Source organism: Pelobates fuscus, chromosome 11 (assembly GCF_036172605.1).
Source record: "Pelobates fuscus isolate aPelFus1 chromosome 11, aPelFus1.pri, whole genome shotgun sequence".
Taxonomy (NCBI): Eukaryota; Metazoa; Chordata; class Amphibia; order Anura; family Pelobatidae; genus Pelobates; species Pelobates fuscus.
This window is the reverse complement of record NC_086327.1, coordinates 67604218-67621334: the sequence shown is the minus strand read 5'-3', so window position 1 is coordinate 67621334 and position 17117 is coordinate 67604218. Positions and strand designations below refer to the sequence as shown.

Genomic DNA, 17117 nt, shown 5'->3' with positions numbered 1-17117 from the left:
TGTGTGGAAAGGGGGCAGACCCAGAGTGACACAAGCTTTGCTAAATGCACCTAGACGAGAGGGGGGCCTGGCGCTGCCTAACATACACACGTATTACTGTGCAACTGTCATAGCCACTGCCCTCCCACATTTCCTCCAAACACCACCCCCGCAATGGGTACAACTAGAACGAGAGCTGGTGGCCCCACACACTCTATCCAATGTAGTATGGATACCAAAAAAATCTAGACCACAATGGCCCCTAGCACCTCACTCGATTGAGCTACTTCTAAAGCTCTGGGACAAACACGCGACACAACTCAGCGGCCACAAGGGCCTATCGCTGGCAACACCGATCATGTCCTTCACATATTGCATTCCCACATTCCACGCCACGCCATGGCACGTCCGGGGTATCACTCACCTGACACACTTGTACGAACAGGGCAAAATGCTCAGCTTTGAGGAGCTGCAAACCCGACATTCACTGCCTCCCACATCATACTACTCCTATATCCAGTTACGTTCATTTTTGACTAAATACTACTGTAGGGATGCGGTACCCAACCTACTGCCCGTAATTCCTAATATATGGGAACAGATGCTTATTAAGGGATTGCTCCCCACTATGTGTAAACCGATCTCCGTGTGTTACAGACTACTGTCACGCCATCTGCCCTTTGCTGCCTCAAAAATAGCATTACTGTGGGAAACAGACCTGAACTGCTCCCTCTCGAGCACAGATTGGGAACGTATATTCCGATTGCCTCAACTCCTGATCAAATCATCTACACACCTAGAACAACTTTACAAAACAATTTATAGATGGTACATGGTACCGAGCAGGCTGCACAAAATTTTTCCTAACACCCCAATAAGTGCTGGCGCTGCAATGGGACGGAAGGCACTGTCTTACATGTCTGGTGGACGTGCCCCCACCTCCAAACTTTCTGGGCGGGGGTCCACAAACTTGCCCAAGCGGCAACTGGTTGCATTCTTCCCTTTGGGCCCCAGCAGATGTTGATAACGGACCTCCCGAGAGGACTGCCCAGGGCCACACAAAAACTCCTGCTGCACATCTTTTTAACAGCGCAACGCTTAATCGCGCAACATTGGAAACAAACAGCCACCCCTAGTATACAACGAGTCACTGTAGACTTAGATACACAATGCTCGTTTGAAACGGGCCTAAAAACGCTGTTCCCACCGGCGAACACCGCCCAGGCAGCATGGGATATGTGGAAATCATGGAGATCGGGTAATAAACGAAAGTAAATGTAACCTACCAATAATACTGTATATGGAATTTATAAGTGGGACAGCACCTCGTAATTGGATTAGAGGAAGCGATTAGAGTGTGGAACTAGAACACAAAGATTAGGGCCATCCTGCTGGATCCCATAGGGGAATGTGTCATAGGTGCCACCAGAACACTCCGTCCCATGAAGGATGAAGGATGTAACAATCAGTTTATGTGAATAAGTGTGGTACACGCTACTTAAATCCTTAACTACTTAAATACTTAAATCCTTAAATACCTTAATACTTAAATACTCACTGCCAGCTGTATTCGAATTGTAACATGCATGGATGAAATCTGTTTACCTTCCCCCCCCCTGCCTTCCCTCTTTTTTTTTCTGTACCCTTAACCGCATAAAAAATAAAAATTGTCAAATAAAAAAAAAAAAAAAAAAAAAATAAAGAGGTTCAGATGATTTATTATTTAAGAGATTAAACTTAATTTTATTTAAATTAATATATTAAATGCACATGTTGTATTTGAAATCTGATTGAGCTGGCAGCATGAATATACACAGAATATCAAGAGAATAAGGGGTTTTGCCCATGGAAAAGAGGCAATAGGCCACTGTCAGGTGCTGGTTCCTTTATGATATTTTGGACCTAGAAGACAAAATAATTACAAAGTTAGGTAATGATATATACACACACACTAGATTTACTATACATATTCTGGGTCCTTCAAATACACACTAGACCCCTACACACACAATGTGCAGCACGTACACACACACTAGATCCCTATATGCACTCTCAATCCTATATATATATATATATATATATATATATATATATATATATATACACACACACACTAGATTTACTATACATATTCTGGGTCTTTCAAATACACACTAGACCCCTACACACACAATGTGCAGCATGTACACACACACTACATTCCTGACATACACACTCTGGATCCCCTATGCACACACTAGATTCCTTGAAAGCAAACATATAGTACATTCCCTTAACATACACTCTCTACAACCCCTACTCATACTACATCACCTATACATACAAACACTACAGCTCATATACACACACACACACACTACATTCCTGACATACACACTCTGGATCCCCTATGCACACACTAGATTCAGTGAAAGCAAACACATAATACAATCCCTAAACAAACACACTACAGCCGGTATGCACACAATCGCTACATCCCATATACACACTATGCCCCCTATACACACACTCTCTACAGCCCCTAGCCACACATGCATTACATTATACCACAAACACAACACAAATTAAACTGACCTATTTACACAAAACCACACCACAATCAGCTCACTCTATACACACGCAATCCAAAAAGCAGGCTACAAACACATGCACAATATTTTCCTGGCCCTTTTGTCTCCTGGTATCCCATTTATATAGACACCATAGACAAGTTGCAAGAAAACACAGCGCAAACATGTTATTAAATTTGCTTGTGCTGTGCAGAACAAATCCAGGGACTTTTTCTCATGCTAGAGTTCTGCGCATGGTCTGCCCTGGAAGAGCATTGAACCAGCATGTTTACTTTGAGATGGGGTGTGCTTGTCATTTTTAATGAGAAAACACGCCCTATCTGGCCCCACCCCCTTATCAGTGGGCCACTGTGATTAAAAAAATGCCCGGGTCAAATTTTTTCCCCAGTCTGGCCCTGATTCCGGGTGTAATATTCTGACTTTGTTACTGACCCTTTAGTGTTGTTTACCTGTTTGACCGATTACCGTGTACCTGACTCTGGCTAGTTCTTGTTTTCGCTGTCTCTCTCTAACCCTGACCTTGGCTTGTATTTTGACAACACTTTTATCTTTGTCTAACGTTAAGTCCGACTATTTTAAGGCCGAGTAGTATGTTATTTCCTTGTTTTGTCCTTTGCTATCCTAAACTCTGCATGTCATGCCTTCATTTTACCACATTTTCCACCTGTTTAAGTGCACCCATACATATTATAAATATTTTAAAGGAGAAATAGGGCTTTCTTTTGATACCATATAACGCATCATTTAATAGGAATAAAATATAAAAATATGGAAAAAAAAAGTTAAAATTTTCATTTCTAAATTTCTACACACCAAGTGCAAATAAAGAAAACTATATAGAGCAAAAAACGGGTTGCAAGAGTATTCTGAGAACGGGCAGCAACTGAAATAGCCTGCCGTTCGGTGGATCCCCTCTCAGAACTCAAGCTGGTTTTAGCTCATCTTGTGCCATTACAGAGAGAACATATCTGAAGCATATCAGACTGGTCCCACCCATATGGGCAGTCCAGATCCAAAATGCCAGCATGTTCCCTTTGCACGAGAGATACAGCAACCCCAGACGATCGTTTCAGCCTTGTCAGGCATCATCAGTGAGGTATAGCTGATAGCTCTCTAGGCACCGTGAGCAAGGGGTCCACGTCTGGATTACCCTTTAAACGTATGGAGAGCAAATAACGGGTCGCAAGAGTATTCTGAGAATGGACAGCAACTGAAATAGCCTGCCCTTCGGTGGATCCCCAGTCTGAACTCAAGCTCAAGAAAACTAACTCACAATAGATACAATAATTTTATTACATGACAGGAGGCTTCCTATTTTGCATAACTTTCTTTACTTATGCTTCCAGCAATACAAGTCAATCAAGAAACTTTTAAACCAATCAGAAACAAGCATCACATCTATATAAAGCCCTGACAGGCATATCACTTCCGCTTTCTTTGCTGCTCCAGCCAGGCACATGTCAGAGTATTTTGTTCTCAGATCACTGTCTTTGTCTATGTGGTTGGATTGTACTACATTATTTATTCTTCTGTTTTCTCTTATTATTCTTACTCCATTCCCCTCTCGTCCAACTTTCTGCCCTCCTTATTGGAAACTATCTTTAACGTTTCTTCACACTCTGCTGTCCCTTCCCTTTACCTCCTGGTCACTCCTTATTGTAAACATTATCGCAGCTTTTTTGCTGTGAATGCACCGATTTTGACAGGGTCTGGGGCTAGCAGATAGGGTACTGCAGGTGGGGGGAGTAAGGGGATCTGTTATTTCACATTGGTGGGCCGCACCGGCTAAATTTGCGCGCAAACGGCGGCCATCTTGGATCTCGCAAGATTCACGTCGGCCATGTTTTACAACCAGATTGTGATTCCCATGATCTGGCCTACTGTTTTCTTTAACTATAGTACCTGTTATATGGCAATTAACTGTTTTACAAATGTGTATATGTGTACTGCTGTACTGACTGGGTACTATTATTGCCAGACCTGATTTCTGCACTGGCAATGTTCTGAATTCACTGGCCAATTAACATTATACACTCCAAAACTTGTATCTAACCTGGGGGGACCCCACTCTCCAATGGGTGACCCCCCCATTCAAACAGTATATCAGTGTTACTACCACTGCATTACAGGGATGACCCCCAAGCGAGATTTGCACAGACCCTTCAGTGGCAATCATACTACAGGAGTGACCCCCCCTACGCTGAGTGACCCCCAAACGAGACTTGCACAGACCCTTCAGTGGCAAGCATACTATAGGGGTGACTCCCCTTACAGCTGGGTTGACCACCCATGCCCTACACCTTGCCATACACAGACCACAGGTCATACCATTGTATGCAATGCGGCACCTCCATGTTACCACTGGGGTAATCCATTCACCTCCTTACCAGATATAGAAGGGAGAACTCACAGTGACATAACAAGGGTGACCTCCTTGGTCGATATAGAGGCCCCCAATGCCTCACCTTACACGGGCTCCAACCCGATTACAATTGACCGCTCATCTCCGTCTACCTACACTACCTACTACCATTACCTTAACTAAGTGGTTCTGATTGACAGACAAAACCTGTTCTGTCTCCCAAAGACGGGGCTACCCACAGTGAGCGACTAACCTCAACCACCCTCTCCAGACTTCCAGTCAATGATAAATGCAGCGGTGACAGCCTCAGTAGAGAAAGCTACCACCAAGATGCTGGTGCACAACTTTCCCAACTTGGTGGGCATTGACACCTCAACTACCGCAGACGCCAAGGACCCCGACAACTCCAAAACAGACACCTCAGCGTCCAAGAGACACTGGAAGGGCACCGCCATGGGCCCGCTGAAATTGAGGGGCAAGACCCCACTCAAACACAGCCACCAGGCGGAACACCGGGACCCCCCTCATATCCCATCCTTGGAGGACGAGGACTCAATCCCCCCACCCCCTCGTGATTATGGACAAATGGAAAGCGGAGAAATCTCCATCAGAGGAGGACAACTGGCAGGATTTGCCACAGGAAGACACGGACTACGTCCAAGAAACAGCCCGAGATGGGTATTTTAACAGAAAGGGCTCTTGCAAATCATCCAATATGCTAGGGGACGGTGCCTTCCTCGACATACAGGACACGCCCATGTTTGACCCAACTTCTGGTTGAGAAAACCCATGGAGAAGGAAGTACGTTGCCGGCTCCGGGGCCGAATGCCCACGGCCAATACTGCCGGACAAGATCGCCCACACCCCGGAGTTTGACACCACGATGGTGATGTTTATGTCTTGTTCAGGCCGAGACCCACATAAGGGCATTGAGAAAGGACTAAAAGCCACCCAGGATAAGCTACTGGATATGCTCGGCAAAGATTTTATACTTTGCAGACCTGGCCCTCAACCAAGGCACTTCACTGGATGCCCATGACGTGAGGGAATGGATACAACGGGCCATAGGCAAGAAGGAAATAGGCCCCCTGGCGAGCAGACAGTTGTTTGGAGAATCATCCATTGCAGAACTTAAACACGTGAACCTGTTCACTACCCTGAATAAGGCTCAGACATAAATCAAACAAGTATCCACAACCCCACAACAAGCAGAGGGTTTTTTGGCAGGGCTGGTCGGCAGAGGGGTCGAGCCACCAGCCGCTTCTGGCCCACAGGCCCCAGAAATTATACAAGAGTCACTTTCTCAAGGGGATCCTTTCGTCCCAGAGGGGCTCGTAGCCGAGGACGCAGACGTTTCAACACAGGTGAGCATACTCATTTGCGTATAACCGCTGGCAGACTGTCTGTTTTTTAACAGACCTGGGAGAGGAATTCCACAGACGCCTGGTCCTTCAGATGATAAGGGGTTTCGTAATAGAGTTCACCGACACTCCAGTGCAGATCAGATGCCCACCCCCTCTTTGGGCGTAGAAAGACCACAAAACGCTCAGAGACAAAGAGATTCAAGCATTATTTGACAAAGGAGCGGTGGAATTCGTACTAGACGATACAGGTTTTTTCAGCAATATCTTCGTGGTCAAAAAGAAGACGGATGGGAGGCGGGGCCTGGCAGCCAAAATGGACGGAGGTGCTTTCTGTGGGCTCCTGCACTAGCTGACATGAAAACGACTCTCACAACTACCAAAACTGAGACAGCTATGCAGGAAGTCGATAAAGAGAACCAGGACCGTACGGGGAACAGAACAATACCCGTCCAACACTCAAACACAAAGCAATCACCTGAACCGACCATGCGGCCTACACTAGAGCGGAGCCTGAGGCCTTGGGGAAGCGGCCGATACCCCGGCACAGGACTTACTCACAAGCAGCAATCAACCACTGCCCTGCTGCCCCCCCTCTGTACCGGCGGGGGTTATCCCGGTCCTTGCGGGGGCTGACCACCCCCACAACATGACTCACACAAGCGGACACACTTGCAGCCGAGCGGGACTATGGGGGCCCGAGCAAGATGGCGGCGCAGACGCGACCGGCAACAAACAGAACCCTCACCACACCGCCTGCCCACACTCTGGAGTTTTTCGACCGACTCTATGCCAACCTACGGATGAAACTCCGCACCAAGAGTCAGCACCTTCACCAGGTCGTGAGGGAAATGGCGGCATGGATACGCCCGGCCACCCGGTGCCACCTATGTCACTACCCACTCCGAGCCCCCAAAGCGGCCTCCAGCCGGGGGAGAAGCAGGAGACCAGAGGGTCAGGAAACACCAACATACCCCACTCACCTACGCACACAGCAGAGTGAATCCACCAAGCCTGATCGACTCACTCACCACCAGGCGGCACCGGACCAGGATACAATGAGATCGTTTACTGGCAGACGGAACAGACAGAGAGCCCAGCCACGACCCATCGGAGGAAGAACCCAGAGGGGGCACCTACCCTGCCGCACAGATACACCCAGCACCCCAGAGACTTACACACAATGCCAGCGGCTCAGCAGAGCAGGCGTCGGCTGAACACAAAAGTCTCTGCAAACTGGGGCCTGGACACCTACCCGAGGCACCAGAGACGGCTCCTAAGCATCAACACAGACTCTCAGTGCACCCGGTTATATTGCCCTACTGACTCACTCGGACTAACCTCCTCTACAACTTTCCACGCTGAGAAGGACAATCCACACGGGACTCTCAAATTAAGTATTGCTCTAATGTTATACTAGACGCAACTATTCCCAATCTATGCTTGATATCAATATCACTTCTCATACCAAAGCAACTATCCCTAATCTCTACATAATATCACTATGTCTTCTCACACCCACTGGCTGTGTCCCTAGACAGCCTGCTACTGGCCATTCCCATGCCAACTAGCCTGCGTGTCTGGCAACCTACCACTAATACATGTCCCTCTATGAATATAAACTTAAGTGCAACAATTTTATAGTATGCTTAATTAATCTACCGTGCTTACCACTAACCACAAGCATGTCAATGCCATGTTTCACTACCCACTAAAATCTATAATCTACTGTAACTGTGATGGCAAAACTCTGTTTAAAACACATTCGTTGATTTCTACATAGCAGTGCAATGTTAAACTAATATATATAGTTAACTCTATTAACCCCTTAGGGACACATGACATGTGTGACATATCATGATTCCCTTTTATTCCAGAAATTTGGTCCTTAAGGGGTTAAAGCCAAATATTTAGACTTAGCATGAAAACCACGTTATAATCTAACTGTCTTAATCTGTTAATAGGGATAGTGTTGTAAGCATGAATGTTTAAAAAGTGCAGACCTGATCACATACAGCAATATACTGTCTCTGTTTTCCTAATCTGTAATTTTCAAGTTATTTTCATGTTTAAAAAAAATGTGCTGTTTAACCTGCCACACCGTGAAATGCTATGAAAAAGCTTGCAGCAGCTGTCGTGGCTCTGCTCGCTAACTGCTATTTTATGCACAAATAAAATAAAGAATTAAAGGGACACTATAGTCACCTGAACAACTTCAGCTTAATGAGGTTGTTTAGGTGAGTGCTACAGCTACCCGGAGCCTTTTTCTTGTAAGCACTGTATTTTCTGAGAAAATGCAGTGTTTACATTGGAAGCTTGGAACACCTCTTGTTGCAGTCAATCAGACGGCCACCAGAGGGACTTCCGAGTTCAGAGGCCCTAAAAAGGCCTCTCGTCCGATGCATTCTGGGTGAATGCATCAGACGGGCTATCAGCACACAAAGCACTGTGAACGCGCTTTGTGTGCTGACAGCCTGTCAGCACTGCTGTGGGCGTGGCTTCAGCTGACAGCTGAAGCCCGAACCCACAGGGATGCTGTCCGGCCACAATAGTGGTTGAAGGGGGGGGGGGGGACCTACTCTCCTCCCCCCCCCCCGGCCCCCACCCCTGAGCGGTGGGTGGGGGCCCTAAAAATAAGGGGGGCACATACTGCCCCCCCGGCCCCCACCCCTGTGCGGCGGGTGGGGGCCCTAAAATTATCAATAAGGGGGGACCTATTGTCCCCCCCGGCCCCCACCCCTGTGCGGTGGGTGGGGGCCTTAAAATAAAAAATAAGGGGGGGACATACTGCCCCCCCCCGGCCCCCACCCCTGAGCGGTGGGTGGGGGCCCTAAAATTCACAATAGGGAGGGGACCTACTGTCCCCCCCCGGCCCCCACCCCTGTGCGGCGGGTGGGGACCCTAAAATTCACAATAAGGGGGGGGGGACCTACTGCCCCCCCCCCCCCGGCCCCCACCCCTGAGCGGTGGGTGGGGGCCCTAAAATTATCAATAGGGGGGGACCTATTGTCCCCCCCCGGCCCCCACCCCTGAGCGGTGGGTGGGGGCCCTAAATACAAAGGGGGTGGGGACCCTAGTTAACCCTCTCCCCCCCACCCCCCCTCCCCAAAAAAAACTTATCTCCCTACCTACCCCCCTCACCCTAAAAATAATGAGGGGGGACCCTTTAACTAAAAACCTGTAAAGAAAAAAAAAAATAAGATAAAAACAACTTACCATTCGATGTTTTCTTTCTTCTAAAATCTTCTTTCTTCAGCCCCAAAAAAGGCCAAATAAAAATCCATAATAACCGACGGAATAAAAAAAAAAAAAAAAAAACCCGAGCGCAAAAAAAATAATCCATCTTCACCCATGGAGGGCTCCGCGCAGACTGAGCTCCGCAGGGCGGGGGAAGGCTTATAAAGCCTTGCCCCGCCCTGCAATTAGGCTAAGAACACTCTGATTGGTGGGTTTAAGCCAATCAGAGTGCTCTTTGTCATTTTACAAGCGTGGGAAAATTCCAAAGAACTTTCCCACGCTTGTAAAATGACAAAGAGCACTGTGATTGGATGGCTTGAAATCCATCCAATCACAGTGCTCTTTGTCATTTTACAAGCGTGGGAAAGTTCTTTGGAATTTTCCCACACTTGTAAAATGACACAGAGCACTGTGATTGGATGGATTTCAAGCCATCCAATCACAGTGCTCTGTGTCATTTTACAAGCGTGGGAAAATTCCAAAGAACTTTCCCACGCTTGTAAAATGACAAAGAGCACTGTGATTGGATGGCTTGAAATCCATCCAATCACAGTGCTCTGTGTCATTTTACAAGCGTGGGAAAATTCCAAAGAACTTTCCCACGCTTGTAAAATGACACAGAGCACTGTGATTGGATGGCTTGAAATCCATCCAATCACAGTGCTCTGTGTCATTTTACAAGCGTGGGAAAATTCCAAAGAACTTTCCCATGCTTGTAAAATGACACAGAGCACTGTGATTGGATGGCTTGAAATCCATCCAATCACAGTGCTCTGTGTCATTTTACAAGCGTGGGAAAATTCCAAAGAACTTTCCCACGCTTGTAAAATGACAAAGAGCACTCTGATTGGCTTAAACCCACCAATCAGAGTGTTCTTAGCATAATTGCAGGGCGGGGCAAGGCTTTATAAGCCTTCCCCCGCCCTGCGGAGCTCAGTCTGCGCGGAGCCCTCCATGGGTGAAGATGGATTTTTTTTTTTTGCGCTCGTTTTTTTTTTTTTTTTTTTTTTAATTGCGTCGGTTATTATGGATTTTTATTTGGCCTTTTTTGGGGCTGAAGAAAGAAGATTTTAGAAGAAAGAAAACATCGAATGGTAAGTTGATTTTATCTCATTTTTTCTTTTTTTACAGGTTTTTAGTTAATGGTCCCCCCTAATTATTTTTAGGGTGAGGGGGGTAGGTAGGGAGATAAGTTTTTTTGGGGGGAGGGGGGTGGGGGGGAGAGGGTTAACTAGGGTCCCCACCCCCTTTGTATTTAGGGCCCCCACCCACCGCTCAGGGGTGGGGGCCGGGGGGGGACAATAGGTCCCCCCCTATTGATAATTTTAGGGCCCCCACCCACCGCTCAGGGGTGGGGGCCGGGGGGGGGGGCAGTAGGTCCCCCCCCCTTATTGTGAATTTTAGGGCCCCCACCCGCCGCACAGGGGTGGGGGCCGGGGGGGGGGACAGTAGGTCCCCTCCCTATTGTGAATTTTAGGGCCCCCACCCGCCGCACAGGGGTGGGGGCCGGGGGGGACAGTAGGTCCCCCCCTTATTGATAATTGTAGGGCCCCCACCCGCCGCTCAGGGGTGGGGGCGACAGTAGGTCCCCCCCTCATTGATCATTTTAGGGCCCCCACCCGCCGCTCAGGGGTGGGGGCCGGGGGGGGGGCAGTAAGTCCCCCCCCTCATTGATAATTTTAGGGCCCCCACCCGCCGCACAGGGGTGGGGGCCGGGGGGGACAGTAGGTCCCCCCCTTATTGATAATTGTAGGGCCCCCACCCGCCGCTCAGGGGTGGGGGCCGGGGGGGGACAGTAGGTCCCCCCCTCATTGATCATTTTAGGGCCCCCACCCGCCGCACAGGGGTGGGGGCCGGGGGGGGACAGTAGGTCCCCCCCTCATTGATAATTTTAGGGCCCCCACCCGCCGCACAGGGGTGGAGGCCGGGGGGGGACAGTAGGTCCCCCCCCTTATTGATAATTTTAGAACGCGAGCTGAGCTGTCAGTCAGACAGCTCAGCTCGCGAACGCGCATTCCGCGCACATGCGCGGTAAAGCGCTCAGGTTCTTCATAGGGCGGCATTCAATGCCGCTCTATGAAGAACGCGATTGGTGCAGCGCGAAGCCGTCCCATTGGGCCCCGCGATTTCGTCATTTTGACGAAAAAGGGGGCGCGGCCTAGCGGGGAGCTCGGCGCTGGAACGGAGGTAAGTTTTTAATATAAAAACACCTCGAAATTTATTTTTAATAAATGAAAGTACATATAAAAGCAAGAAGGAAGGCGGGGGGACCTGTCTTTCTTGCTTTTATATGGTGACTATAGAGTCCCTTTAAAAAAAAAAAAAGAAGATGGGAGACTACCAACCCGTCATCAACTTACACCAACACAAAGGCTTTGTAGCGTACAGACATTTCAAGATGGAAGGTATCCACCTATGAGATCTGCTTCTCAAATACAACTGGTTCACAAGTTTGGACTTGAAGGACACTTACCTGTCCGTCCCCATAGCACATGTGAGTTGGCCATTCCTTTGATTCACTTGGAAAGATTGCCCATGCCAGTTCATGTCTACTGTTCGGGCTCAGCTCGGTCCCGTGGTGCTTCACGAAGCTTCTGAAGCCAGTCATGGCGCACCTGCGGGCAAAGAGAATCCGCTGCCTCATCTATCTGGACGACATGCTGATATTCTGCGAAAGCGCACCAAGACTGCAATCTCAAACGGGGTTTATAGTGTCGTTTCTGGAATTGTTGGGCTTCATAGTGAACAGAGAAAAGTTGGCACAATCCCCATCCCGAGTAGTTCAATTCCTCAGATTCGAAATAGACTCAAGAACATTTGTCTTACGCCTTCCCGCTACGAAGATAGATGCGATTCGAAAGGAGATACGACGTGCACTCCGGAAAGACACCATTGCCCTTCATCTCTTTGACAGAGTGGTCAGAATGCTCTCGTCTTCCATCTAAGCAATCTTCCCGGGACCGCTTCATTATCGGGCCATGCTACGACTGAAGGCTTACTACCTACAATCTGGACACTCGTACAACCACTGGGTACCAGTCCCAGCAGAGGTGTGGACGGAACTTCGCTGGTGGCTCCTTCCAACCCCGGATTTCGTCTTGGAATCGGACGCCAGCCTCTGGGGCTGGGGAGCCCACTGCACACAAGCTTCCACAGGAGGCCCGTGGTTGGAGGAGGAGAAGCTCCTCCATATCAACTGCCTGGAACTGATCGCGGGATCTTTTGTGATCCACAGTCTGGCCAAGAAAATGTCCAATTGTTGCATACTCCTACGCATTGACAATATCTCAGCAGTCCAATACATAAACCGCTTGGGCGGAGCCCGGTCATGGACACTGACGGATGCAACGAGGGACATATACAACCAAGAAACAAAGTGGAAACCACCCAGAATACGTATAGATAATATAGAATAGAACAACCTGAATGAAGGTCAAATGTCCATGGATAGACTCTGTTTAAAACATCAAATAGCTAACATAGCGTAAAATAGTATATAAAAATAAATGGAGTAAGTGAAAATTGAAATACACTCACAAACAAACGAAAAATCAGGCCTTTTACCCTCTCAGGGGTAGTGTGATGAGTATGGGTATATAGATCCTCCAGCACGGTATATGTGAATAAAAAATGCAATATAGTGAAGTATATTAAAGAGTAACAAAATCACATATATTGATTGCACTTACAAAATAGAAGAATTAGAAAAGCATATCTCCATATAAACATGGAACTCCTGGTAGTTATAGTTGAACATCCACAGTGGAGGTCCAGGAACAATTAAAAGGGATAACAGGTGTGGCGAAACCAACTTCGCCACCGTGAACTGGAGAAGCCTGGTTGCCCGCCTGCTGCCTTTGGACTATGGACCAGACTTTATGGGAATGTGATACCCCAGATAGCTATACCATGGAGCCTATTTATATAATGAAAGACTATGGGAAAGACTTTAGCTCCATGGCAATTGTACTGTGTGAATAGGATCTGCGCGCTATTCGGTAGTTTTGTGCGCTCAGATCCCAGCTATATGGGGATATGTGAAATGCCTGTGTGTTATGGATAAAAAGTAACTTTCTGTATTTTAAAGTGTTTTATGTCTTTCTGTAACCATGTGGTTAATGGAGTCTGCTTCTAGCCCTGGATAATTGGATTACTTTCCTCTTTGTCTCCCGGATAGAGGCCTATGTAAAACCTTTCTAAACTGGTTTGCCATGCGGCTAGTAAGGGACAAAAGATAATTTAGTAACTTTTGAACCCCTGGTCGGATTCATGCCATTTTTTAATATGTTGTTCCCCTGAATGGATTGATTGTGGATATGTATTTTTATGTGAATGTGATGTATGGTTTTAAAGTTATGACAGTTGTGTAAAAGTATATTTTAAACTGTATGCATAATGGGATTATGTGTCACACTAAGGGGAGGGGATGTGTGGGATGTAACATCTATGTCATTGGTTCTTTTATGCCTCCCCCTGGGTGTGGCCTGTATGTGTGAGTTGGAAATAAAAGCCAGGCTGGATGAGCCAGTCCAGAGTTCCTGTTTAACCCTCAAAATGAAGTGTCGTCTCGTTCTTGGGGGGAATTGGATTGTAAGCTGACTGCCAGGAGTGTAAGCGGATTGTATGCTTTTCTTGTTCAGCTGTTCCAGTTCGGAGTGTTATCTTGTATCCAGTTCGGGAGTTTGGTGTTCTGCAGTAGCTGTGCCTGTCTCTCAAAAAGGGGATTATCGCCTAAACGGATTTTATTCCCTTTTATGCTGAAACGGTCCGTTACAACAGGATCCAGACAAATATAAAAACAATAAATGCACATAAAATGAAATGCAGCATTGCTTCGTTACGTGGAGTTTACTACTCTCATTCAGTCTTCACGATCAGGTCAACTTCTGGTCTCTCATACCAAACCGTACAAGCCAATCACTACAACCACATTGGCTAGATGGGTATGTTGGCTTTTATCCCTAGTGGGAGTGGAGTCGTGTTTCTGGGCTCACTCGGTTCGGGGGGTGGCCACTTCTTGGGTCTTCACGGCGAGGGCCTCCCTATCTGATATTCTACGGACGGTGGATTGGACCAGAGAAGATACCTTCAGAGTCTTTTATTTCCGCTAGACTTTACCACAGTGTTAAAAATGCAAAAATAGGAAGCCTCAGGTCATGTAATAAAATTGTAGATTATGCTAATGTAGTGTACCTATAATCTTAATTTTAATAATGACAGGAGGCGAGTATTTTCTCCTTACTATACTCTTATGATATTATTACATGCATTGCTTCAATTTCTCATGTTACTACGATTTATATTACAAGGACGCTTCTTAGTATAGTATTGATGATTTTATAAGCGGATGTCTTGCAGGTTAATACCTTTATATTTTGGTTATGTAATCTAGGAATTTAATATCAGTTAGATTATGTCATAAGTTATTAAAACGACTAAATTTTATTAAGTTTAATATGTGGACAAACTTTGTTTTCCACCACCTTTCACTTGTTTCTGTTTTTTTTCAGTGTAATCATCATTCATGGATCCGGAATTGGACAAACAGGACCATTTCACGATCCGGCTCAAGTTTTGCTTATCTGAGTTATTAAAGTTTTCATTGTGTTTCTAGATGTTCTTATAGACTGTTTTCGCATCAAAGAAAGAGGAAGTGATATGCCTCTCAGGGCTTGATAAAGATGTGATGCTTGTTTCTGATTGGTTTAAAAGTTTCTTGATTGACTTGTGCTGCTGGAGGCATAAGTAAAGAAAGTTATGCAAAATACTTGCCTCCAGTCATTATTAAAATTAAGATTATAACTTTCCCCCTAATCTGATCCCTCTATCTATATATAGAATGTATGAAACCACAAAGAAGGAGAATAGTGGTGATATATATGTAGGGCTAATCTATACACGCAAATATTATTATTATTGGTAATATTACACCTACACCAATATCTTAAAGAAACCACACCAAAAAAATGTGAATAGTAATAATAAGTGTATCAAATGTTTATTAACCCCTTAAGGACTGAGCCAAATGTACAAGTTGTGAACAAAACAAAACGTAAACAAAACCTGGCATTTGCGCAATATGTCTGTCCAACCGTAATTCACCTCTTTCATAATAAATGCATCCCCCTTATTATATATCATTTTATACAGGGGAAACAGGGCTTTTATTTAATATAAAATATTTAGCTATGAAACATAATTTAATATGAAAAAAATGGGAGAAAATAAGATTTTTTTTTTTTTTTTTAGTTCTACATGACATTTTAACTGTCAATGTCATAATACTGTTTGCTTTTACGGCAATAAAATACACATATTTGTATTCAGCAAAGTCTCACGTGTAAAACAGTACCCCCTATGTACAGGTTTTATGGTGTTTTGGGAAGCTACAGGGTCAAATATAGCATGTTACATTTGAAATAGAAATTCGCCAGATTGGTTACGTTGCCTTTGAGACTGTATAGTAGCCCAGGAATTAAATTTACACCCATAATGGCATACCATTTGCAATAGTAGACAACCCAAGGTATTGCAAATGGGGTATGTCCAGTCTTTTTTAGTAGCCATTTGGTCACAAACACTGGCCAAAGTTAGCGTTAGTATTTGTTTGTGTGTTAAAAATGCAAAAAACGCAATTTTTGGCCAGTGTTTGTGACTAAATGGCTACTAAAAAAGACTGGACATACTCCATTTGCAATACCTTGGGTTGTCTACTATTGCAAATGGTATGCCATCATAGGGGTAATTTTCATTCTTGGGCTACCATAGGGTCACAAAGGCAAAGTAAGCAATCTGGCGAATTTTAATGTGAAAAAAATGAAACACAAGCCTTATATTTGATGCTGTAACTTTTGAAAACACCATAAAACCTGTACATGAGGGGTACTGTTGTACTCGGGAGACTTCGCTGAACACAAATATTTGTGTTTCAAAACAGTAAAAAGTATTGCAGCAATAATATCGTCCGTGTAAGTGCTGTTTGTGCGTGAAAAATGAAAAAAACCCACTTTTATGGCGATATCATCGTTGTAATACATTTTACTGTTTTGAAACACTAATATTTGTGTTCAGCGAAGTCTCCCGAGTAAAACAGTACCCCCCATGTACAGGTTTTCTGGAGTCTTGGAAAGTTATAGGGTTAAATATAGTGCTAGCAAATTAAATTCCCTATACTTTCAGCATGGGTTGTCAGGCAGGTCCCGCTAATTGTAATTAATAAGGATACCTAATTATGTAAAAATATTACATAAATATATGTGTAGAATTAATATATGTATATATATACAGATGTGTATATATACATCATTTTTTTATATAGGTATATATATATAGTGATATATACGTATATATTTATGTATATAGATATATATATTATTTCGTTCTTCGTGTATTTTGATATAAATATATCTATATATATTAATATCACAATACAGTTAGAACGAAATAACACACATCTATATATTTTCTAATTATTTATTTAAAAAAAAAATTTATTACTTTTTTACGTATTTACATATTTTGTTATATTATATATAAATATATATATATATATATAACAATAATTATATATATATTTAATCAGTATCAGTCTACGTGTAATTTGATATT

General features: G+C 45.1%; 1 protein-coding gene across 3 annotated transcripts in view; it reads right to left on the bottom strand.

Moving 5' to 3' along the window:
* Positions 1-1694: 1694 nt before the first annotated feature.
* The window catches only part of ISOC2 (isochorismatase domain containing 2), a 250152-nt gene continuing 234729 nt past the window's right edge, over positions 1695-17117 (bottom strand). For all 3 annotated transcript variants that reach the window (XM_063436060.1, XM_063436062.1, XM_063436061.1), the window contains exon 6: positions 1695-1881. In XM_063436060.1, coding sequence (XP_063292130.1) covers positions 1801-1881 — 81 coding nt within the window. In that variant the 3' untranslated portion in view covers positions 1695-1800. The remainder of the gene's footprint in view (positions 1882-17117) is intronic.